Source organism: Rattus norvegicus, chromosome 5, assembly GCF_036323735.1.
Source record: "Rattus norvegicus strain BN/NHsdMcwi chromosome 5, GRCr8, whole genome shotgun sequence".
Lineage (NCBI taxonomy): Eukaryota > Metazoa > Chordata > Mammalia > Rodentia > Muridae > Rattus > Rattus norvegicus.
The window spans coordinates 121,529,093-121,555,182 of record NC_086023.1 but is presented as its reverse complement, the minus strand read 5'-3'; the positions used below and the strand labels follow the sequence as shown (position 1 = coordinate 121,555,182).

The following is a 26,090-nucleotide window of genomic DNA, read 5'->3' as shown; positions in this document are numbered from 1 at the left end:
TGACAAAGTGTACGTCTACTGGAAGCTAAGACTTCTCCACCCCAAACCCATGGGAGGAAACTTAGTTCCCAATCAAGAGCATCCCCTCAAGATGTTTTCTCTGTCCTGATTCCAAGATCAAGTTCCTGGTGATTTTCTTTCAAAAAAAAAAAAAAAACATATTCCTGTCCAGGCATGTTGGCACGTGCTTTCTATCCACCTCTGACAGGATAGACAAGCAGGTCTTTATGAGTTTAAGGCTGGACTGGTCTACATAGTGAGTTCTGGGCCAGCCAGAGCTATGTGGTGACATCCTATCTCAATCTATAGGACCTACATAGAGGTAGAAGGTGAAATCAATTCCACTAAGCTGTCTGCTACCTCCATAGACATGCTGTGGTATTTTTTTCCCAAAAATACACACCACAATGTACACACAGAAAGATATGTAGCAAAGTGTTAATTAAAAATAATAAATTATCTTTATAAATGTAGACTATGCCCTATACTTTAAAAAGGAGATACAATGTATTCAACATATTCAAACAAGAATTGAAAGACTGGCATTTTAAAAGGCTAGAAGCTTGGCAGAGATACCAGAAATGACTACTTTCTATTTAAAATAAGATTTTCAACACATAATCCAGATTAGAAGCTACTATTGGGAGTGGCTCTTCAGCCAGGAAGGAAGTCCAGAAGATAAGCACACTATCATCTACCCTAACAGCCTCAGTTAGATTTCCTAGGATCTACTTGTTTGAAGGAGACAACACCCACAAGTTGTCCTTGACCTCCAAATACATACTCTGTCTTATGCATCCATCCAAGATTAGTTTTACAATATATATTTTTAAAGAAAGCATCAATGCTCACAATAATCAAATGTACTAACATTGCTAAAGGGAGATGTTCACCTACTCATATCAAATAAAGTCCATAATAGTTTCCAAGTCTCAGGAATTAATTTGAGTCCATATAGCCTATCATACTATTAAAAATATATATAGTATTTTATATATAGGTAAAAACTTTAAATACACTACATGCAAATATATACCACGGTATATATAGTAGTATATAAAAAAACTATATGTATCAAATAGTTTACATAGAAAATGTTCAATATTCTAATTTTTAGAGAGTGTAGCCCATCTTTGTTACTTCAAAGAGTTTAAGTATTATATTTACTAGAATGTTCTATTGCTGATAACACCATTTCAGAAATCTTGTCCAGATAAACATATTTCTTTACAATATATTGTTCACACAGAGAAAGTGTAAAAGTGGATCTTGGACCACTCATAAGTTAGATAAGAAGCTCTGTGCAGAGGTTACATAATAAAAGGGGGGTCTCCAACTCCACCTGATATGTCTTTAGTGCAATCTGTACACCTAAGGTTCAGGAAAAATCACAGAAGACAAGAAGGAAAGACTGTAGGAGCCAGAGGCCCAGGATGTCTATTGTTGACAGTGGCCCCTAAACATGAACTCTAAACAATATGGCTGCCTGAACAAGACCAGCATAAATGGCAACAGCGGTTGACATACCAATGTGACAGAGGAAATTCCATATGGTCCCATCACTAGATGAAGAGCTACAGGGAATCAGTGTCTGTTGAGAGAGAGGAAGACTTGGTCTCCTCCATAGATGAGTTCCCTCACATATTGACTAATCCCAAGCAGCCAGCCTTGAACACATGTACAGACATATGAGCAGAGCTAAATTGATGGAGTAAGTTATGTCATATGTGTGTATAATATTCAATAAATAAAGAAGTCATGAATTTTGTTGGAGGTTCATGAGAGGAGCTGGAGAAGGGGGGCAAGAATGATAGAGATGTACTGCTGTAGAAGAATAGCCATTCCAGCAGGTCACATCACAATTTAATAGTGTCGCTGAAACCATGAACAAGAGGATTCTATGTGAACCACCATAAGAATAAATAAATTGACTGGAGTAGTCAACTACTCCTCAACATCTCTTACCTTTACTCATGGGCCATGAGAACGTAAGGTTAAAATTCACAAGGGAGGCACCGATGGAATTGATGGCCAGAACTGTAACAGTGTGTGCTGATTCTGCCCACAGAAAAGTGAGATTGGTCTGATTTCCCACATCTTGTGACCATGTCCCATTGTGGGCAGTACGATGCTTCACCACATACCTCCTCACACTACACAGTGAGTCATTTTTCATCAGTGGCTGTAGGAAACACAAGATTTAATTAGCACAGGGACCCCAGTGTCTATACCAAAGCTCATGGAATTCTTACACATTCCCACCAGGAAACAGGAGTTAGACCAGGCCAGGAACTGCCCAATTTAGTGCCAAGGCACTGGGGGAGAAGGGGAGAGTCAAAATGTACAGTGCAGTAGGCTTGAGCACAGCTAGCAGTCATCCAGCACATTGAAATTAGTTTTCCTTCCTTGACTATTTTTCTTCAAATCCAGAGCCTAATTCCCTTAAAGGCAGTGAAGCAAAATGCGATTGGGACACTAGAAATATTCCAAAATACATAGGAAATGTTAAGGCTTTCCACTCTAATCATAGAGTAAAAAGGAAGTCTCTTCATCTAACAAGCAAGTAAAGGAACTGCTTAGATTCTGTGAAGAACCAAGGAAGCTCAGATGTCACGACCATTTCGTCAACCAACGTAGCTCAGATGTCACCACTGTTTCGTGAACCCAAGTAAATCTGCCACCATTCCCCCAGGAGGTGCTTGGAACATGATCCAAAACAGAAAAAAAGGAACCTTGAAGGATAACAAATAGCAGAGGCTATTTGTGGGCCCTAGGCATTTCCATGTCATATATCTACATCTATATCTATATCTATATCTATATCTATATCTATATCTATATCTATATCTATATCTATATCTATATCTATATCTATACCTATATCTATACCTATACCTATTCCTATACTCTACCTATAGAAATTATTCTGTGTGAGGAAAGATTCCTGCATAGAATACATACCAGCTCCAATCCTGTTCATTCATTCTGAAGAGTCTAATAACACTCTTCACTTCAAATGTTTACCTTTTCCTATTGCAGTAAAATTAAATCCTGCCAATCCCTCAGAAAGCTTCCACAAACTGAATTGTATAACACAGACTAGAACAAATGTCTCTGAGTTAGAAGTCGCAGACACTCTCATACAGATACATGTAACCTGTGTGGTTGGGACCCTGTCTGTGGTAGGGTAGAAGTAAGGTGTAAGCATCCATCATAAGAGAAAAAGTCTATGAGGAAACAGCAGTTTGATTTTACCTGAAAAGCTGATGTCATTTTGATGTGCTCATGTTTATTTTTGCAACCATTAGTCAAAAATGTTAAAGATATTACAAGATGCTTCATGGATCATCAATACATTTACTGCCCCAACCCTTAAATGAGCAATTCTCTCAAGTCCTAATTTCTTTGACAGAATAATAGTGTTAAAAAGATTCCTTCCTCCAGGACTGTCTTAACATTTAGGCCCTCTCAGCTTACAAAACCAAGTGTTATATGCATGTTTACTGGCCTCTCTACATACAAATATCTCTAAGGATTTCTGTAAGAAGCCACCTAGGGTTTATGTTCATCTCTAACTCCAATCGATGACTACAAGAATTTTGGCTGACATGTTTGCTACTCTGGAGCTTCCTGAGCTAGCGGGGAAAGCCACAGGCTCACTTCTATTCATCTTCCTGATTCTTCCATTCTGAAATAGACATATACTGATGAAATAACTATTAGCCTATATCCCTGGAAGAATGCACCACTGGAAAAAGTATCTGTATAGTATCTTCTATCTTACACACTTCACACACTTCAGACTCATTTCCAAAGTTAATTAAGCCTTTTTCATTGCCACCCTCAGTGAGATAATTTCACACACTTATGATAAAGATAACCTAGTCACCATCTGTACTACACACCCTCAAATCCACCAATCTCTGAGTTTTCTTAATTTATGTATTTTAAGGTTTCATCATTGATCCATGAAATTTTTGGTCTGGGCAAATATGTAGAGTCACATGCCTACCATTTCAGTTTTCCACAGAAGTGTCTCACTTTGGAATAATAATTATGAGGGTAGTGGTCTGAATAACTCTCATGCAAGTATTCATGTTGAGAGATTTCAACCCACTCAGGGAAGGAGCTGTGAGCATGATGCTCCAGCAAGACTACATTTAACTTGCAAGGTGACTGCACAAGTTTTCATTTCTATTAGCAATAAACCAAGTTTCTTTGCTGTTCTGTATTCTCAATCAGCAATTTGTAATATCTTTAAAAATAATTAGCCATTCTGATAGATATCGAATTGTACCCTATTGCTGTTTTACTTTATAAATCCCCAATAATGACAAGCAGTCTTGAGAAACCTGTTGTCCCTTTATTTCTCACCTGTGGGTCTACTTTGGTTAGAATTCTATTCAGATATTCGGCTCACATTTTGGTTGAGCTCTATGTTTTCTTATTATTGAAGCTGAAGCATCGTCATTGCAATGAATTTTTTATTATCTTGACCATCTTTCCAAGGTCAGCATTTACTTTAATAAAGTTCAACTTACTAACATTGAAAGGAGTGTTGGAGAGATTGTGAGAATGAATCATTTTGCCAACAAGCCTGATGGCTTGAGTTTGATCACCAGGAGCCACATACTGAAGAGAAAGAACCAATTTTTGTAAGTTGTCTTCTCTCTGACCCCACACATGTGTCAGAGATATGCAAGTGTCCACATAGCACACAATAAATGGACAAATAAATGAATGTAAAAAGTGTTGCCTGGTATTTTAGGTTTGTTTTTTTGTTTGTTTGTTTTAAATAATAACTCCAAAGATGGGGATGTGTCAGAGACAAGGCTCAATTCAAAGAGTTTCTAATAACTAGAGTAGGAAAACTGTGAAAATGTAATAAAATAGTTCAGACTGGGTATACCTAAATCTGGTATCCTAGATTGTGTGCCGCAACCCAAAATTCATAAAGTTCTAGCATGATGTCCAAGAAGTTTCAGATCTCAGAGCATTTTGAATTGCAAAATTCAAATGCTTAATTAAAAATGTTTTACTGGTAAAGAATACACAAATATTCCAAAATCCAAACCCTCAAAAATTGGAAGTATTTCTGAAAAAAAAAACCAATCCACCTTAAACCAAATACATAACTCAATATTCAGTCCTCATTGGCATAAATATTTGGATAAATAAATATGATGCACCATAGATTCAGCCATGAAAAAGAATTCTTAGTCATTTTCATAGATTCTCTATTCACGGGCAGAAACCTAACTCTTGCTCTTCAGCAGCAGTTTGTCACAGTGACTTCATTCCAAAGAGTACATTACAGAAAGGGAGAGAGTCACTGTACAGTGACAGCTTTATTCTAGCAACAAAACGTTGCTTTAAAAATGTGGATTTTTTGTGTCTTTGCCTGCTTGCTTTCATCTTACTAGCAAGCCCATTTTTTTCATAGGCGTTAGAGCCCACTTCTTCAGAATTCCAGCACATACTGAAGAATGGGAACACCTGAGACTTCAAACCTTGTGGACTAAGTCTTCTAGTCATTATATTTTTGGCGAAGCATTAAAATCTGCACTGCGGTTTTACCGGAAGTCCCACACCCGCGGATCCCGGCCCGCAGCAGCTCTCTGCTCCCAGACCCGGTGAGAGAGAGACCCAACCGCCTGGTCAGGTGGGCACACCTGAGGCTGCAGAGCGGAAGAGACCACCAACACTGCTCACCCCTGCCCACATCCCTGGCCCAAGAGGAAACTGTAGAAGGCCTCTGGGCTCCCGTGGGGGAGGGCCCAGAGGCGGCAGGACACCTGCCTGAGACACCACCGGAACCTGAAAGAAACAGACCAGATAAACAGTTCTCTGCACCCAAATCCCGTGGGAGGGAGAGCTAAACCTTCAGAGAGGCAGACAAGCCTGGGAAACCAGAAGAGACTGCTCCCTGCACACACATCTCGGACGTCAGAGGAAAAAGCCAAAGACCATCTGGAACCCTGGTGCACTGAAGCTCCCAGAAGGGGCAGCACAGGTCTTCCTGGTTGCTGCCGCTGCAGAGAGCCCCTGGGCAGCACCCCACGAGCGAACTTGAGCCTCAGGACCACAGGTAAGACCAAATTTTCTGCTGCAAGAAAGCTGCCTGGTGAACTCAAGACACAGGCCCACAGGAACAGCTGAAGACCTGTAGAGAGGAAAAACTACACGCCCAAAAGCAGAACACTCTGTCCCCATAACTGACTGAAAGAGAGGAAAACAGGTCTACAGCACTCCTGACACACAGGCTTATAGGACAGTCTAGCCACTGTCAGAAATAGCAGAACAAAGTAACACTAGAGATAATCTGATGGCGAGAGGCAAGCGCAGGAACCCAAGCAACAGAAACCAAGACTACATGCCATCATCGGAGCCCAATTCTCCCACCAAAACAAACATGGAATATCCAAACACACCAGAAAAGCAAGATCTAGTTTCAAAATCATATTTGATCATGATGCTGGAGGACTTCAAGAAAGACATGAACACACTTAGGGAAACACAGGAAAACATTAATAAACAAGTAGAAGCCTACAGAGAGGAATCGCAAAAATCCCTGGAAGAATTCCAGGAAAACACAATCAAACAGTTGAAGGAATTAAAAATGGAAATAGAAGCAATCAAGAAAGAACACATGGAAACAACCCTGGATATAGAAAACCAAAAGAAGAGACAAGGAGCTGTAGATACAAGCTTCACCAACAGAGTACAAGAGATGGAAGAGAGAATCTCAGGAGCAGAAGATTCCATAGAAATCATTGACTCAACTGTCAAAGATAATGTAAAGCAGAAAAAGCTACTGGTCCAAAACATACAGGAAATCCAGGACTCAATGAGAAGATCAAACCTAAGGATAATAGGTATAGAAGAGAGTGAAGACTCCCAGCTCAAAGGACCAGTAAATATCTTCAACAAAATCATAGAAGAAAACTTCCCTAACCTAAAAAAAGAGATACCCATAGACATACAAGAAGCCTACAGAACTCCAAATAGATTGGACCAGAAAAGAAACACCTCCCGTCACATAATTGTCAAAACACCAAACGCACAAAATAAAGAAAGAATATTAAAAGCAGTAAGGGAAAAAGGTCAAGTAACATATAAAGGGAGACCTATCAGAATCACACCAGACTTCTCGCCAGAAACTATGAAGGCCAGAAGATCCTGGACTGATGTCATACAGACCCTAAGAGAACACAAATGCCAAACCAGGTTACTGTATCCAGCAAAACTCTCAATTAACATTGATGGAGAAACCAAGATATTCCATGACAAAACCAAATTTACACAATATCTTTCTACAAATCCAGCACTACAAAGGATAATAAATGGTAAAGCACAACATAAGGAGGCAAGCTATACCCTAGAAAAAGCAAGAAACTAATCGTCTTGGCAACAAAACAAAGAGAATGAAAGCACACAAACATAACCTCACATCCAAATATGAATATAAAGGGAAACAATAATCACTATTCCTTAATATCTCTCAATATCAATGGCCTCAACTCCCCAATAAAAAGACATAGATTAACAAACTGGATACGCAACGAGGACCCTGCATTCTGCTGCCTACAGGAAACACACCTCAGAGACAAAGACAGACACTACCTCAGAGTGAAAGGCTGGAAAACAACTTTCCAAGCAAATGGTCAGAAGAAGCAAGCTGGAGTAGCCATTCTAATATCAAATAAAATCAATTTCCAACTAAAAGTCATCAAAAAAGATAAGGAATGACACTTCATATTCATCAAAGGAAAAATCCACCAAGATGAACTCTCAATCCTAAATATCTATGCCCCAAATACAAGGGCACCTACATACGTAAAAGAAACCTTACTAAAGCTCAAAACACACATTGCACCTCACACAATAATAGTGGGAGATTTCAACACCCCACTCTCATCAATGGACAGATCATGGAAACAGAAATTAAACAGTGATGTCGACAGACTAAGAGAAGTCATGAGCCAAATGGACTTAACGGATATTTATAGAACATTCTATCCTAAAGCAAAAGGATATACCTTCTTCTCAGCTCCTCATGGTACTTTCTCCAAAATTGACCATATAATTGGTCAAAAAACGGGCCTCAACAGGTACAGAAAGATAGAAATAATCCCATGCGTGCTATCGGACCACCACGGCCTAAAACTGGTCTTCAATAACAATAAGGGAAGAATGCCCACATATACGTGGAAATTGAACAATGCTCTACTCAATGATAACCTGGTCAAGGAAGAAATAAAGAAAGAAATTAAAAACTTTTTAGAATTTAATGAAAATGAAGATACAACATACTCAAACTTATGGGACACAATGAAAGCTGTGCTAAGAGGAAAACTCATAGCGCTGAGTGCCTGCAGAAAGAAACAGGAAAGAGCATATGTCAGCAGCTTGACAGCACACCTAAAAGCTCTAGAACAAAAAGAAGCAAATACACCCAGGAGGAGTAGAAGGCAGGAAATAATCAAACTCAGAGCTGAAATCAACCAAGTAGAAACAAAAAGGACCATAGAAAGAATCAACAGAACCAAAAGTTGGTTCTTTGAGAAAATCAACAAGATAGATAAACCCTTAGCCAGACTAACGAGAGGACACAGAGAGTGTGTCCAAATTAACAAAATCAGAAATGAAAAGGGAGACATAACTACAGATTCGGAGGAAATTCAAAAAATCATCAGATCTTACTATAAAAACCTATATTCAACAAAATTTGAAAATCTTCAGGAAATGGACAATTTCCTAGACAGATACCAGGTATCGAAGTTAAATCAGGAACAGATAAACCAGTTAAACAACCCCATAACTCCTAAGGAAATAGAAGCAGTCATTAAAGGTCTCCCAACCAAAAAGAGCCCAGGTCCAGACGGGTTTAGTGCAGAATTCTATCAAACCTTCATAGAAGACCTCATACCAATATTATCCAAACTATTCCACAAAATTGAAACAGATGGAGCCCTACCGAATTCCTTCTACGAAGCCACAATTACTCTTATACCTAAACCACACAAAGACACAACAAAGAAAGAGAACTTCAGACCAATTTCCCTTATGAATATCGACGCAAAAATACTCAATAAAATTCTGGCAAACCGAATTCAAGAGCACATCAAAACAATCATCCATCATGATCAAGTAGGCTTCATCCCAGGCATGCAGGGATGGTTTAATATACGGAAAACCATCAACGTGATCCATTATATAAACAAACTGAAAGAACAGAACCACATGATCATTTCATTAGATGCTGAGAAAGCATTTGACAAAATTCAACACCCCTTCATGATAAAAGTCCTGGAAAGAATAGGAATTCAAGGCCCATACCTAAACATAGTAAAAGCCATATACAGCAAACCAGTTGCTAACATTAAACTAAATGGAGAGAAACTTGAAGCAATCCCACTAAAATCAGGGACTAGACAAGGCTGCCCACTCTCTTCCTACTTATTCAATATAGTTCTTGAAGTTCTAGCCAGAGCAATCAGACAACAAAAGGAGATCAAAGGGATACAGATCGGAAAAGAAGAAGTCAAAATATCACTATTTGCAGATGACATGATAGTATATTTAAGTGATCCCAAAAGTTCCACCAGAGAACTACTAAAGCTGATAAACAACTTCAGCAAAGTGGCTGGGTATAAAATTAACTCAAATAAATCAGTTGCCTTCCTCTATACAAAAGAGAAACAAGCCGAGAAAGAAATTAGGGAAACGACACCCTTCATAATAGACCCAAATAATATAAAGTACCTCGGTGTGACTTTAACCAAGCAAGTAAAAGATCTGTACAATAAGAACTTCAAGACACTGAGGAAAGAAATTGAAGAAGACCTCAGAAGATGGAAAGATCTCCCATGCTCATGGATTGGCAGGATTAATATAGTAAAAATGGCCATTTTACCAAAAGCAATCTACAGATTCAATGCAATCCCCATCAAAATACCAATCCAATTCTTCAAAGAGTTAGACAGAACAATCTGCAAATTCATCTGGAATAACAAAAAACCCAGGATAGCTAAAGCTATCCTCAACAATAAAAGGACTTCAGGGGGAATCACTATCCCTGAACTCAAGCAGTATTACAGAGCAATAGTGATAAAAACTGCATGGTATTGGTACAGAGACAGACAGATAGACCAATGGAATAGAATTGAAGACCCAGAAATGAACCCACACACCTATGGTCACTTGATTTTTGACAAAGGAGCCAAAACCATCAAATGGAAAAAAGATAGTATTTTCAGCAAATGGTGCTGGTTCAACTGGAGGGCAACATGTAGAAGAATGCAGATCGATCCATGCTTATCACCCTGTACAAAGCTTAAGTCCAAGTGGATCAAGGACCTCCACATCAAACCAGACACACTCAAACTAATAGAAGAAAAACTAGGGAAGCATCTGGAACACATGGGCACTGGAAAAAATTTCCTGAACAAAACACCAATGGCTTATGCTCTAAGATCAAGAATCGACAAATGGGATCTCATAAAACTGCAAAGCTTCTGTAAGGCAAAGGACACTGTGGTTAGGACAAAATGGCAACCAACAGATTGGGAAAAGATCTTTACCAATCCTACAACAGATAGAGGCCTTATATCCAAAATATACAAAGAACTCAAGAAGTTAGACCGCAGGGAAACAAATAACCCTATTAAAAAATGGGGTTCAGAGCTAAACAAAGAATTCACAGCTGAGGAATGCCGAATGGCTGAGAAACACCTAAAGAAATGTTCAACATCTTTAGTCATAAGGGAAATGCAAATCAAAACAACCCTGAGATTTCACCTCACACCAGTGCGATTGGCTAAGATCAAAAACTCAGGTGACAGCAGATGCTGGCGAGGATGTGGAGAAAGAGGAACACTCCTCCATTGTTGGTGGGATTGCAGACTGGTAAAACCATTCTGGAAATCAGTCTGGAGGTTCCTCAGAAAATTGGACATTGAACTGCCTGAGGATCCAGCTATACCTCTCTTGGGCATATACCCAAAAGATGCCTCAACATATAAAAGAGACACGTGCTCCACTATGTTCATCGCAGCCTTATTTATAATAGCCAGAAGCTGGAAAGAACCCAGATGCCCTTCAACAGAGGAATGGATACAGAAAATGTGGTACATCTACACAATGGAATATTACTCAGCTATCAAAAACAACGGCTTTATGAAATTCGTAGGCAAATGGTTGGAACTGGAAAATATCATCCTGAGTGAGCTAACCCAATCACAGAAAGACATACATGGTATGCACTCATTGATAAGTGGCTATTAGCCCAAATGCTTGAATTACCCTAGATCCCTAGAACAAACGAAACTCAAGACGGATGATCAAAATGTGAATGCTTCACTCCTTCTTTAAATGAGGAAAAAGAATACCCTTGGCAGGGAAGGGAGAGGCAAAGATTAAAACAGAGACTGAAGGAACACCCATTCAGAGCCTGCCCCACATGTGGCCCATACATATACAGCCACCCAATTAGACAAGATGGATGAAGCAAAGAAGTGCAGACCGACAGGAGCCAGATGTAGATCGCTCCTGAGAGACACAGCCAGAATACAGCAAATATAGAGGCGAATGCCAGCAGCAAACCACTGAACTGAGAATAGGTCCCCTATTGAAGGAATCAGAGAAAGAACTGGAAGAGCTTGAAGGGACTCGAGACCCCAAAAGTACAACAATGCCAAGCAACCAGAGCTTCCAGGGACTAAGCCACTACCTAAAGACTATACATGGACTGACCCTGGACTCTGACCCCATAGGTAGCAATGAATATCCTAGTAAGAGCACCAGTGGAAGGGGAAGCCCTGGGTCCTGCTAAGACTGAACCCCCAGTGAACTAGTCTATGGGGGGAGGGCGGCAATGGGGGGAGGGTTGGGAGGGGAACACCCATAAGGAAGGGGAGGGGGGAGGGGGATGTTTGCCCGGAAACCGGGATAGGGAATAACACTCGAAATGTATATAAGAAATACTCAAGTTAATAAAAAAAAATAAATAAAAAAAAAATGTTTTACTGGTAAAGAATACACAAATATTCCAAAATCCAAACCCTCAAAAATTGGAAGTATTTCTGAAAAAAAAAACCAATCCACCTTAAACCAAATACATAACTCAATATTCAGTCCTCATTGGCATAAATATTTGGATAAATAAATATGATGCACCATAGATTCAGCCATGAAAAAGAATTCTTAGTCATTTTCATAGATTCTCTATTCACGGGCAGAAACCTAACTCTTGCTCTTCAGCAGCAGTTTGTCACAGTGACTTCATTCCAAAGAGTACATTACAGAAAGGGAGAGAGTCACTGTACAGTGACAGCTTTATTCTAGCAACAAAACGTTGCTTTAAAAATGTGGATTTTTTGTGTCTTTGCCTGCTTGCTTTCATCTTACTAGCAAGCCCATTTTTTTCATAGGCGTTAGAGCCCACTTCTTCAGAATTCCAGCACATACTGAAGAATGGGAACACCTGAGACTTCAAACCTTGTGGACTAAGTCTTCTAGTCATTATATTTTTGGCGAAGCATTAAAATCTGCACTGCGGTTTTACCGGAAGTCCCACACCCGCGGATCCCGGCCCGCAGCAGCTCTCTGCTCCCAGACCCGGTGAGAGAGAGACCCAACCGCCTGGTCAGGTGGGCACACCTGAGGCTGCAGAGCGGAAGAGACCACCAACACTGCTCACCCCTGCCCACATCCCTGGCCCAAGAGGAAACTGTAGAAGGCCTCTGGGCTCCCGTGGGGGAGGGCCCAGAGGCGGCAGGACACCTGCCTGAGACACCACCGGAACCTGAAAGAAACAGACCAGATAAACAGTTCTCTGCACCCAAATCCCGTGGGAGGGAGAGCTAAACCTTCAGAGAGGCAGACAAGCCTGGGAAACCAGAAGAGACTGCTCCCTGCACACACATCTCGGACGTCAGAGGAAAAAGCCAAAGACCATCTGGAACCCTGGTGCACTGAAGCTCCCAGAAGGGGCAGCACAGGTCTTCCTGGTTGCTGCCGCTGCAGAGAGCCCCTGGGCAGCACCCCACGAGCGAACTTGAGCCTCAGGACCACAGGTAAGACCAAATTTTCTGCTGCAAGAAAGCTGCCTGGTGAACTCAAGACACAGGCCCACAGGAACAGCTGAAGACCTGTAGAGAGGAAAAACTACACGCCCAAAAGCAGAACACTCTGTCCCCATAACTGACTGAAAGAGAGGAAAACAGGTCTACAGCACTCCTGACACACAGGCTTATAGGACAGTCTAGCCACTGTCAGAAATAGCAGAACAAAGTAACACTAGAGATAATCTGATGGCGAGAGGCAAGCGCAGGAACCCAAGCAACAGAAACCAAGACTACATGCCATCATCGGAGCCCAATTCTCCCACCAAAACAAACATGGAATATCCAAACACACCAGAAAAGCAAGATCTAGTTTCAAAATCATATTTGATCATGATGCTGGAGGACTTCAAGAAAGACATGAACACACTTAGGGAAACACAGGAAAACATTAATAAACAAGTAGAAGCCTACAGAGAGGAATCGCAAAAATCCCTGGAAGAATTCCAGGAAAACACAATCAAACAGTTGAAGGAATTAAAAATGGAAATAGAAGCAATCAAGAAAGAACACATGGAAACAACCCTGGATATAGAAAACCAAAAGAAGAGACAAGGAGCTGTAGATACAAGCTTCACCAACAGAGTACAAGAGATGGAAGAGAGAATCTCAGGAGCAGAAGATTCCATAGAAATCATTGACTCAACTGTCAAAGATAATGTAAAGCAGAAAAAGCTACTGGTCCAAAACATACAGGAAATCCAGGACTCAATGAGAAGATCAAACCTAAGGATAATAGGTATAGAAGAGAGTGAAGACTCCCAGCTCAAAGGACCAGTAAATATCTTCAACAAAATCATAGAAGAAAACTTCCCTAACCTAAAAAAAGAGATACCCATAGACATACAAGAAGCCTACAGAACTCCAAATAGATTGGACCAGAAAAGAAACACCTCCCGTCACATAATTGTCAAAACACCAAACGCACAAAATAAAGAAAGAATATTAAAAGCAGTAAGGGAAAAAGGTCAAGTAACATATAAAGGGAGACCTATCAGAATCACACCAGACTTCTCGCCAGAAACTATGAAGGCCAGAAGATCCTGGACTGATGTCATACAGACCCTAAGAGAACACAAATGCCAAACCAGGTTACTGTATCCAGCAAAACTCTCAATTAACATTGATGGAGAAACCAAGATATTCCATGACAAAACCAAATTTACACAATATCTTTCTACAAATCCAGCACTACAAAGGATAATAAATGGTAAAGCACAACATAAGGAGGCAAGCTATACCCTAGAAAAAGCAAGAAACTAATCGTCTTGGCAACAAAACAAAGAGAATGAAAGCACACAAACATAACCTCACATCCAAATATGAATATAAAGGGAAACAATAATCACTATTCCTTAATATCTCTCAATATCAATGGCCTCAACTCCCCAATAAAAAGACATAGATTAACAAACTGGATACGCAACGAGGACCCTGCATTCTGCTGCCTACAGGAAACACACCTCAGAGACAAAGACAGACACTACCTCAGAGTGAAAGGCTGGAAAACAACTTTCCAAGCAAATGGTCAGAAGAAGCAAGCTGGAGTAGCCATTCTAATATCAAATAAAATCAATTTCCAACTAAAAGTCATCAAAAAAGATAAGGAATGACACTTCATATTCATCAAAGGAAAAATCCACCAAGATGAACTCTCAATCCTAAATATCTATGCCCCAAATACAAGGGCACCTACATACGTAAAAGAAACCTTACTAAAGCTCAAAACACACATTGCACCTCACACAATAATAGTGGGAGATTTCAACACCCCACTCTCATCAATGGACAGATCATGGAAACAGAAATTAAACAGTGATGTCGACAGACTAAGAGAAGTCATGAGCCAAATGGACTTAACGGATATTTATAGAACATTCTATCCTAAAGCAAAAGGATATACCTTCTTCTCAGCTCCTCATGGTACTTTCTCCAAAATTGACCATATAATTGGTCAAAAAACGGGCCTCAACAGGTACAGAAAGATAGAAATAATCCCATGCGTGCTATCGGACCACCACGGCCTAAAACTGGTCTTCAATAACAATAAGGGAAGAATGCCCACATATACGTGGAAATTGAACAATGCTCTACTCAATGATAACCTGGTCAAGGAAGAAATAAAGAAAGAAATTAAAAACTTTTTAGAATTTAATGAAAATGAAGATACAACATACTCAAACTTATGGGACACAATGAAAGCTGTGCTAAGAGGAAAACTCATAGCGCTGAGTGCCTGCAGAAAGAAACAGGAAAGAGCATATGTCAGCAGCTTGACAGCACACCTAAAAGCTCTAGAACAAAAAGAAGCAAATACACCCAGGAGGAGCAGAAGGCAGGAAATAATCAAACTCAGAGCTGAAATCAACCAAGTAGAAACAAAGAGTACCATAGAAAGAATCAACAGAACCAAAAGTTGGTTCTTTGAGAAAATCAACAAGATGGATAAACCCTTAGCCAGACTAACAAGAGGACACAGAGAGTGCGTCCAAATTAACAAAATCAGAAATGAAAAGGGAGACATAACTACAGATTCAGAGGAAATTCAAAAAATCATCAGATCTTACTATAAAAACCTATATTCAACAAAATTTGAAAATCTTCAGGAAATGGACAATTTCCTAGACAGATACCAGGTATCGAAGTTAAATCAGGAACAGATAAACCAGTTAAACAACCCCATAACTCCTAAAGAAATAGAAGCAGTCATTAAAGGTCTCCCAACCAAAAAGAGTCCAGGTCCAGACGGGTTTAGTGCAGAATTCTATCAAACCTTCATAGAAGACCTCATACCAATATTATCCAAACTATTCCACAAAATTGAAACAGATGGATCACTCCCGAATTCCTTCTACGAAGCCACAATTACTCTTATACCTAAACCACACAGAGACACAACAAAGAAAGAGAACTTCAGACCAATTTCCCTTATGAATATCGACGCAAAAATACTCAATAAAATTCTGGCAAACCGAATTCAAGAGCACATCAAAACAACCATCCACCATGATCAAGTAGGGTTCATCCCAGGCATGCAGGGATGGTTTAATATACGGAAAACCATCAACGTGATCCATTATATAAACAAACTGAAAGAACAGAACCACATGATCATTTCATTAGATGCTGAGAAAGCATTTGACAAAATTCAACACCCCTTCATGATAAAAGTCCTGGAAAGAATAGGAATTCAAGGCCCATACCTAAACATAGTAAAAGCCATATACAGCAAACCAGTTGCTAACATTAAACTAAATGGAGAGAAACTTGAAGCAATCCCCCTAAAATCAGGGACTAGACAAGGCTGCCCACTCTCTCCCTACTTATTCAATATAGTTCTTGAAGTTCTAGCCAGAGCAATCAGACAACAAAAGGAGATCAAGGGGATACAGATCGGAAAAGAAGAGGTCAAAATATCACTATTTGCAGATGACATGATAGTATATTTAAGTGATCCCAAAAGTTCCACCAGAGAACTACTAAAGCTGATAAACAACTTCAGCAAAGTGGCTGGGTATAAAATTAACTCAAATAAATCAGTTGCCTTCCTCTATACAAAAGAGAAACAAGCCGAGAAAGAAATTAGGGAAACGACACCCTTCATAATAGACCCAAATAATATAAAGTACCTCGGTGTGACTTTAACCAAGCAAGTAAAAGATCTACACAATAAGAACTTCAAGACACTGAGGAAAGAAATTGAAGAAGACCTCAGAAGATGGAAAGATCTCCCATGCTCATGGATTGGCAGGATTAATATAGTAAAAATGGCCATTTTACCAAAAGCAATCTACAGATTCAATGCAATCCCCATCAAAATACCAATCCAATTCTTCAAAGAGTTAGACAGAACAATTTGCAAATTCATCTGGAATAACAAAAAACCCAGGATAGCTAAAGCTATCCTCAACAATAAAAGGACTTCAGGGGGAATCACTATCCCTGAACTCAAGCAGTATTACAGAGCAATAGTGATAAAAACTGCATGGTATTGGTACAGAGACAGACAGATAGACCAATGGAATAGAATTGAAGACCTGGAAATGAACCCACACACCTATGGTCACTTGATTTTTGACAAAGGAGCCAAAACCATCCAATGGAAAAAAGATAGCATTTTCAGCAAATGGTGCTGGTTCAACTGGAGGGCAACATGTAGAAGAATGCAGATCGATCCATCCTTATCACCCTGTACAAAGCTTAAGTCCAAGTGGATCAAGGACCTCCACATCAAACCAGACACACTCAAACTAATAGAAGAAAAACTAGGGAAGCATCTGGAACACATGGGCACTGGAAAAAATTTCCTGAACAAAACACCAATGGCTTATGCTCTAAGATCAAGAATCGACAAATGGGATCTCATAAAACTGCAAAGCTTCTGTAAGGCAAAGGACACTGTGGTTAGGACAAAATGGCAACCAACAGATTGGGAAAAGATCTTTACCAATCCTACAACAGATAGAGGCCTTATATCCAAAATATACAAAGAACTCAAGAAGTTAGACTGCAGGGAAACAAATAACCCTATTAAAAAATGGGGTTCAGAGCTAAACAAAGAATTCACAGCTGAGGAATGCCGAATGGCTGAGAAACACCTGAAGAAATGTTTAACATCTTTAGTCATAAGGGAAATGCAAATCAAAACAACCCTGAGATTTCACCTCACACCAGTGCGATTGGCTAAGATCAAAAACTCAGGTGAGAGCAGATGCTGGCGAGGATGTGGAGAAAGAGGAACACTCCTCCATTGTTGGTGGGATTGCAGACTGGTAAAACCATTCTGGAAATCAGTCTGGAGGTTCCTCAGAAAATTGGACATTGAACTGCCTGAGGATCCAGCTATACCTCTCTTGGGCATATACCCAAAAGATGCCTCAACATATAAAAGAGACACGTGCTCCACTATGTTCCTCGCAGCCTTATTTATAATAGCCAGAAAATGGAAAGAACCCAGATGCCCTTCAACAGAGGAATGGATACAGAAAATGTGGTACATCTACACAATGGAATATTACTCAGCTATCAAAAACAACGAGTTTATGAAATTCGTAGGGAAATGGTTGGAACTGAAAAATATCATCCTGAGTGAGCTAACCCAATCACAGAAAGACATACATGGTATGCATTCATTGATAAGTGGCTATTAGCCCAAATGCTTGAATTACCCTAGATCCCTAGAACAAACGAAACTCAAGACGGATGATCAAAATGTGAATGCTTCACTCCTTCATTAAATGAGGAAAAAGAAGACCCTTGGCAGGGAAGGGAGAGGCAAAGATTAAAACAGAGACTGAAGGAACACCCATTCAGAGCCTGCCCCACATGTGGCCCATACATATACAGCCACCCAATTAGACAAGATGGATGAAGCAAAGAAGTGCAGACCGACAGGAGCCGGATGTAGATCGCTCCTGAGAGACACAGCCAGAATACAGCAAATACAGAGGCGAATGCCAGCAGCAAACCACTGAACTGAGAATAGGTCCCCTATTGAAGGAATCAGAGAAAGAACTGGAAGAGCTTGAAGGGGCTCGAGACCCCAAAAGTACAACAATGCCAAGCAACCAGAGCTTCCAGGGACTAAGCCACTACCTAAAGACTATACATGGACTGACCCTGGACTCTGACCCCATAGGTAGCAATGAATATCCTAGTAAGAGCACCAGTGGAAGGGGAAGCCCTGGGTCCTGCTAAGACTGAACCCCCAGTGAACTAGTCTATGGGGGGAGGGCGGCAATGGGGGGAGGGTTGGGAGGGGAACACCCATAAGGAAGGGGAGGGGGGAGGGGGATGTTTGCCCGGAAACCGGGAAAGGGAATAACACTCGAAATGTATATAAGAAATACTCAAGTTAATAAAAAAAAAAAAAAAGAAATGTAAAAAAAAAAAAATCTGCACTGCACCAACTCTTTCTCTAATAAAGGCTATTAACTTACTAAAAAAAAAAAAATTGTGGATTTTTTACCAAAACCCCTATGTGGGAATCTAATCCGGAGCTAACATCAGAATATTTGGGAGAAATTATACAAAATTCCAGCTTGCCTGGAATCAGTTATGAACTTGAATTACAATGATCTCAAGTATATTAATGTTAGGTGTAGAGAAAACAAAATATGGAGATTTGACAAAATTCTTCATGTTCGTAGCAATTTTCCTATAGGTCTAAAACTATCCTAAAATTTCATATATAAAAATGTCAGAGAAATTGTTTTTATTTATTTTTTTAATTACATTTATTTATTTATTTATTTATTTGTGTGTGTGTGTGTGTGTTTGTGTGTGTGTGTGTGTGTGTGTGTGTGTGTGTGTATGGCATGGCACTCATGTGGAGGTCAAAGGACAACTTGGGAGTCAGTTCTTCCCTTCCTCGACTCGAGACCCCAAAAGTACAACAATGCCAAGCAACCAGAGCTTCCAGGGACTAAGCCACTACCTAAAGACTATACATGGACTGACCCTGGACTCTGACCCCATAGGTAGCAATGAATATCCTAGTAAGAGCACCAGTGGAAGGGGAAGCCCTGGGTCCTGCTAAGACTGAACCCCCAGTGAACTAGTCTATTGGGGGAGGGCGGCAATGGGGGGAGGGTTGGGAGGGGAACACCCATAAGGAAGGGGAGGGGGGAGGGGGATGTTTGCCCGGAAACCGGGAAAGGGAATAACACTCGAAATGTATATAAGAAATACTCAAGTTAATAAAAAAAAAAAAAGAAATGTAAAAAAAAAAAAAATCTGCACTGCACCAACTCTTTCTCTAATAAAGGCTATTAACTTACTAAAAAAAAAAAAAATGTGGATTTTTTACCAAAACCCCTATGTGGGAATCTAATCCGGAGCTAACATCAGAATATTTGGGAGAAATTATACAAAATTCCAGCTTGCCTGGAATCAGTTATGAACTTGAATTACAATGATCTCAAGTATATTAATGTTAGGTGTAGAGAAAACAAAATATGGAGATTTGACAAAATTCTTCATGTTCGTAGCAATTTTCCTGTAGGTCTAAAACTATCCTAAAATTTCATATATAAAAATGTCAGAGAAATTGTTTTTATTTATTTTTTTTAATTACATTTATTTATTTATTTATTTGTGTGTGTGTGTGTGTGTGTGTGTGTGTTTGTGTGTGTGTGTGTGTGTGTGTGTGTGTGTGTGTATGGCATGGCACTCATGTGGAGGTCAAAGGACAACTTGGGAGTCAGTTCTTCCCTTCCTCCATTTAGGTCCTAGAGATCAAATTGAGGCCATCATGTTTGGTGGTGTCTTTACTCCCTGAGCCATCTTGCCAGAAGTTCGGAACTTGTTTTTTATTTAAAAAGAGAAAAAAGAAAGAAAGAAAAAGGTATGCAGACACTTACCTTGTAGCTGTGTAAAATACTGAGTCCACAGAATACATACCCTTAGAAAAATCTTACTCCAGTTTTAGAACTTAAATTGGTGAAGTGACATGGTTTGGCTCTCGAATATCTCCCCCACAGTCACATGTTTAACATGCTTACCACTAGGAGCAGTCAGGGTCAGGACCCTTCAGGCTTCTGCCTGTGCTGAAAGCTGAAGGTCAGTTGCCAGGAACCCCTACACACCTGAGAGCAGAGGTAAGTCCAACTTTTCTGCTACAAATGACCTACCTGGTGGCCCCAGGACACACAAAGGCAGAAGTCCTCTGAGACAGGGCACTTCAGGTTTTGGGCTGTGCCCGGAACTGATCTGAACTGATCCCACAGCTCCCTATACCCAAATGCCATGGGGGAGAGAGCTGGACTCCCAGAAGTGTGGGCAATCGTGCAACATCAGGATAGCCCACCACATCTGCCCATCTCTGCCCACTTCTTCCCACATTCCTGGTCCGAGAAGAAACCATATAGTGCCTCTGAATACAGGATGATAGGAGCAGCCAGCAGCAGGAAGCAGCTGGTTTCTAGCTGGGCCCAAGAACTGAACGGAACCAGTCATAGCTCCCTTCATGCAAATCCTGTTGGGAGAGAGAGGTGGACCTGCAGAAGGGTGGACACTCCTGAGAAACCAGAGGCAATAAAAATTTTCTGACCACATTCCTGACCCAAGAATAAATAGCCTAGGAGCAGTCATGGGCAGTGCGGAGAGCTGAAGATAGAAATAAACCCATGCATACTATCATATCACCATGCACTAAGACGGGTCATCAATAACAACAATAATGAAAGAAAGCCCACATATACATAGAACTTGAGCAATGCTTTACTCAATGACAACTTGGTCAAGGAAGAAATAAAGAAAGAAATTAAAGACTTCTTAGAATTTAATGAAAATGAAGATACAACATTCCCAAACTTATGGGACACAATGAAAGCGGTACTAAGAAGAAAACTCACAGCTCTGAGTGCCTGGAAAAAGAAACAGGAGTGAGCATATGTCAGCAGCTTGACGGCACACCTAAGCTCTAGAACAAAAAGAAATAAATAAACCCAAGAGGAGCAGAAGGCAGGAAATAATCAAACTCAGAGCTAAAATCAACCAAGTAGAAATGAAAAAGGCTATACAAAGAATCAACAAAACCAGGAGCTGGTTCTTTGAGAAAATCAATAAGATAGTTAAACCCTTAGCCAGAGTAGCCAAAGGTCACAGAGAGTATATCCAAATTAATAAAATCAGAAATGACAAGGGACACATAACAAAAGAAGCTGAAGAAATTAAAAAAATCATCAGATCCTACTACAAAACCTATACTCAGAAAAATTGGAATATCTGGAGGAAATGAACAATTTTCTAGACAGATACCAGGTACCAAATTAAATCAGGAACAAATAAACTATCTAAACAACCCATAACTCCTAAAGAAATAGAAGCAATTATTAAGTCTCCCAACCAAAAAGAGTCCAGGTCCAGATGGGTTCAGTGCAGAATTCTATCAGACCTTCATAGAAGACCTCATACCAATACTGTTCAAACTATTCCACAAAATAGAAACAGATGGAGCACTACCGAATTCCTTCTATGAAGCCAAAATTACTCTTATACCAAAACCACACAGAGACCCAACAAAAAAGAGAACCTCAGACCAATTTCCCTTATGAATATTGATGCAAAAATACTCAAAAAAATTGTTGTAAACCGAGTCCAAGAACACATCAAAATGATCATCCTTCATGTTCAAGTAGGCTTCATCCCAGGGATGCAGGCATGGTTAAATATATGAAAATCCATAAATGTAATGGACTATAAAAACAAACTCAAAGATAAGAACCACATGGTCATTTCATTAGATGCTGAAAAAGCATTTGACAAAGGTCAATTCCCCTTCATGATAAAAGTCCTGGAAAGATCAGGAATTCAAGTCCATATCTGAACATAGTAAAAGCAATATACGGCAAACGAGTAGCCACCATCAAACTAAATGGAGAGAAACTTGAAACAATCCCACTAAAATCAGGGACTAGACAAGGCTGCCCATTCTCTCCCTACTTATTCAATACAGTACTCGAAGTCCTAGCCAGAGCAATCAGACAGAGAAAGGAGGTTAAAGGGATACAGATTGGAAGGGAAGAAATCAAAATATCACTATTTGCAGATGATATGAAAGTGTACTTAAGTGACCCCAAAATTTTCACCAGAGAACTACTTAACCTGGTAAACAACTTAAGCAAAGGGTTGGGGTATAAATTAACAAAAACAAATCAGTAGCCTTCCTCTACTCAAAGGATAAACAGGATGAGAAAGAAATTAAGGATATGACACCGTTTACAATAGTCCCAAATTTCATAAAATATCTTGGTGTGACTTTAACCAAGCAAGTGAAAGATCTATATGACAAGAACTTCAAATCTCTGAAGAAAGAAATTGAGGAAGATCTCAGAAGATGGAAAGATCTCCCATGCTCATGGATTAGCAGGATTAATATATTAAAGATGGCCATTTTGCCAAAAGCAATCTACAGATTCAATGCAATCCCCATCAAAATTCCTACTCAATTCTTTATAGAGATAGAAAGAGCAATTTACAAATTCATCTGAAATAACAAAAAACCCAGGATAGCGAAAACTATACTCAACAATAAAAGAACTTCTGGGGGAATCACCATCCATGACTTCAAGCAGTATTACATAGCGATAGTCATAAAAATTGTATGGTATTAGTACAAAGACAGGCAGATACATGAGTGGAACAGAATTTAAGACCCAGAAATGAACCCACACACCTATGGCCAATTGATCCTTGATAAAGGAGCCAAAACCACCCAATGGAAGAAAGATAGCATTTACAACAAATGGTACTGGTTCAACTGGCAGTCAGGATGTAGAAGAATGCAAATTGATCCATTCTTATCACCATGTACTAAGCTTAAGTCCAAGTGGATTGAGGACTTCCACATCAAACCAGATACACTCAAACTAATAGAAGAAAAAGTGGGGAAGAGGCTCAAATACATGGTCACTGGGGAAATTTTCCTGAACAAAACACCAATGGCCTATGCTCTAGATCAAGAATCGACAAATGGGACCTCATAAAACTGCAACACATTTGTAAAGCAAAAGACACTGTCACGAGGACTAAATGGCAACCAACAGATTGGGAAAAGATCTTTACCAATCCTACATCTGATACGGGGCTAATAACCAAAATATACAAAGAAGTTAGACTCCAGAGAGCCAAATAAGCCTATTAAAATTGGGGTACAGAGTTACACAAAACATTCTCAGCTGAGGATTATCGAATGGTCAAAAAGCACCTAAAGAAATGTTCAACATCTTAGTCATCAGCAAAATGCTAATCTAAACAACCCTGAGATTCCACCTCACACCAGTCAGAATGGCTAAGATCAAAAACTCAAGTGACAGCAGATGTTGGTGAGGATGTGGAGAAAGAGGAACACTCCTCCATTGTTGGTGGGATTGCAAACTGGTACAACCACTCTGGAAATCAGTCTGGAGCTTCCTCAGAAAATTGGACATTCCACTACCTGAGGACCCAGCTATACCTCTCTTGGGCATATGCCCAAAAGATGCTCCAACATACAATGAAGACACATGCTCCACTATGTTCATAGCAGCCTTATTTATAGTAGCCAGAAGCTGGAAAGAACCCATATGCTCTTCAACAGAGGAATGGATTCAAAAAATGTGGTACATCTACACTATGGAATACTACTCAGCTATCAAAAACAATGACTTCATGAAATTCCTAGGCAAATGAAATGAACCAGAAAATATCATCCTGAGTGAGGTTACTCAATCACAGGAAAACACACTTGGTATATACTCATTGATAAGTGGATATTAGCCAAAAAGCTCAAATTACCCAAGATGTAATCCACAGACCACAGGAAGCTCAAGAAGAAGGATTGCAAAAATGCAGATGCTCCTACTCCTTCTTAACAGGGAGAAAAAAATATCCATATGAGGGAATATGGAAGCAAAATTTAGAGCAGCAACTCAACAATGGCCATTCAAAGCCTGAACTACATGTGGCCTAAATATATATACAGCCACCAAAACTAGATAAGATTGATGAAGCTAGAAAATGCATGCTGAAAGGGACTGGATATAGATCTCTCCTGAGAGACACATCCAGAGCATGTCCAATACAGAGGTTAATGCTAGCAGCAAACCACCTAACTGAGTACAGGACCCCCTTGGGGGAAATAGAGGAAAGATTGAAAGAGTTGAAGGAGCTTGCAACCCCATAAAAACAACAATGCCAACCAACCAGAGCTTCCAGGGACTAAACCACTAACAAAAGACTACACATGGACTGACCCAGGGCTCCAAGTGCATATGTAGCAGAGAATAGCCTTGTTGGGGCACCAGTGGAAGGGAAAGCCCTTGGTCCTGCCAAGGGTTGGACCTCCAGTGCAGGGGAATGTCAGGGGGGGTGGTAAGGGAGGTGGATGGGGGAAAAGCCCATATGGGGGAGGGGGTAAGGATGAGGGCTTATGGCGGGAAACTGGGAAAGGGAATACCATTTGAAATATAAGTAAAGAAATATATCTAATAAAAACAATTTTTAAAGATAAAGAAAGAATTCGAGGCCCATACCTACACATAGTAAAAGCCATATACAGCAAACCAGTAGCTAACATTAAACTAAATGGAGAGAAACTTAAAGCAATCCTACTGAAATCAGGGACTAGACAAGGCTGCCCACTCTCTCCCGACTTATTCAATATAGTTCTTGAAATTCTAGCCAGAGCAATCAGACAACAAAAGGAGATCAAAGGGATACAGATTGGAAAAGAAGAAGTCAAAATATCACTATTTGCAGATGATATGATAGTATATTTAAGTGATCCCAAAATTTCCATCGGAGAACTACTAAACCTGATAAACACCTTCAGCAAAGTGGCTGAGTATAAAATTAACTCAAATAAATTAGTAGCCTTCCTCTACATGGACTGACCCTGGGCTCCAACCTCATAGGTAGCAATGAATAGCCTAGTAAGAGCACCAGTGGAAGGGGAAGCCCTTGGTCCTGCCAAGACTGAACCCCCAGTGGATGTGATTGTTGGGAGAAGGGCAGTAATGGAGGAAGGATGGGGAGGGGAACACCCATAGAGAAGGGAGGGGGGAGGGGTTAGGGGGATGTTGGCACAGAAACCGGGAAAGGGAATAACAATTGAAATGGAAATAAGAAATACCCAAGTTAATAAAGATGAAAAAATAATTTTGTAACATTGGTAACAGGAAAAAAATAAAAGCCTTATGTGCATATGGAAAAAAAGATAAGGAAAAACACTTTATATTCATCAAAATAAAAATCCACCAAGATGAACTCTCAATCCTAAATATCTATGCTCCAAATGCAAGGGCACTTACATTCATAAAATAAACGTTACTAAAGCTCAAAGCACACACTGTACCTCACACAATAATAGTAGCAGATGTCAACATGCCACTCTCACCAGTGGAGAGATAATGGAAACAGAAATCAAATAGAGACATAGAGAAACTAATAGACGTTATGAACCAAATAGACTTAACAGATATTTAG

The 26,090-nt window shown here is 39.9% G+C and overlaps 1 protein-coding gene across 7 annotated transcripts in view; it reads right to left on the bottom strand.

The window, feature by feature from the left end:
- Lepr (leptin receptor) overlaps positions 1 to 26,090 on the bottom strand; it is a 183,467-nt gene that overhangs the window by 38,019 nt on the left and 119,358 nt on the right. For all 7 annotated transcript variants that reach the window (NM_012596.2, XM_039109265.2, XM_039109264.2 and 4 more), the window contains exon 14: positions 1,966 to 2,182. In NM_012596.2, coding sequence (NP_036728.2) covers positions 1,966 to 2,182 — 217 coding nt within the window. The remainder of the gene's footprint in view (positions 1 to 1,965; positions 2,183 to 26,090) is intronic.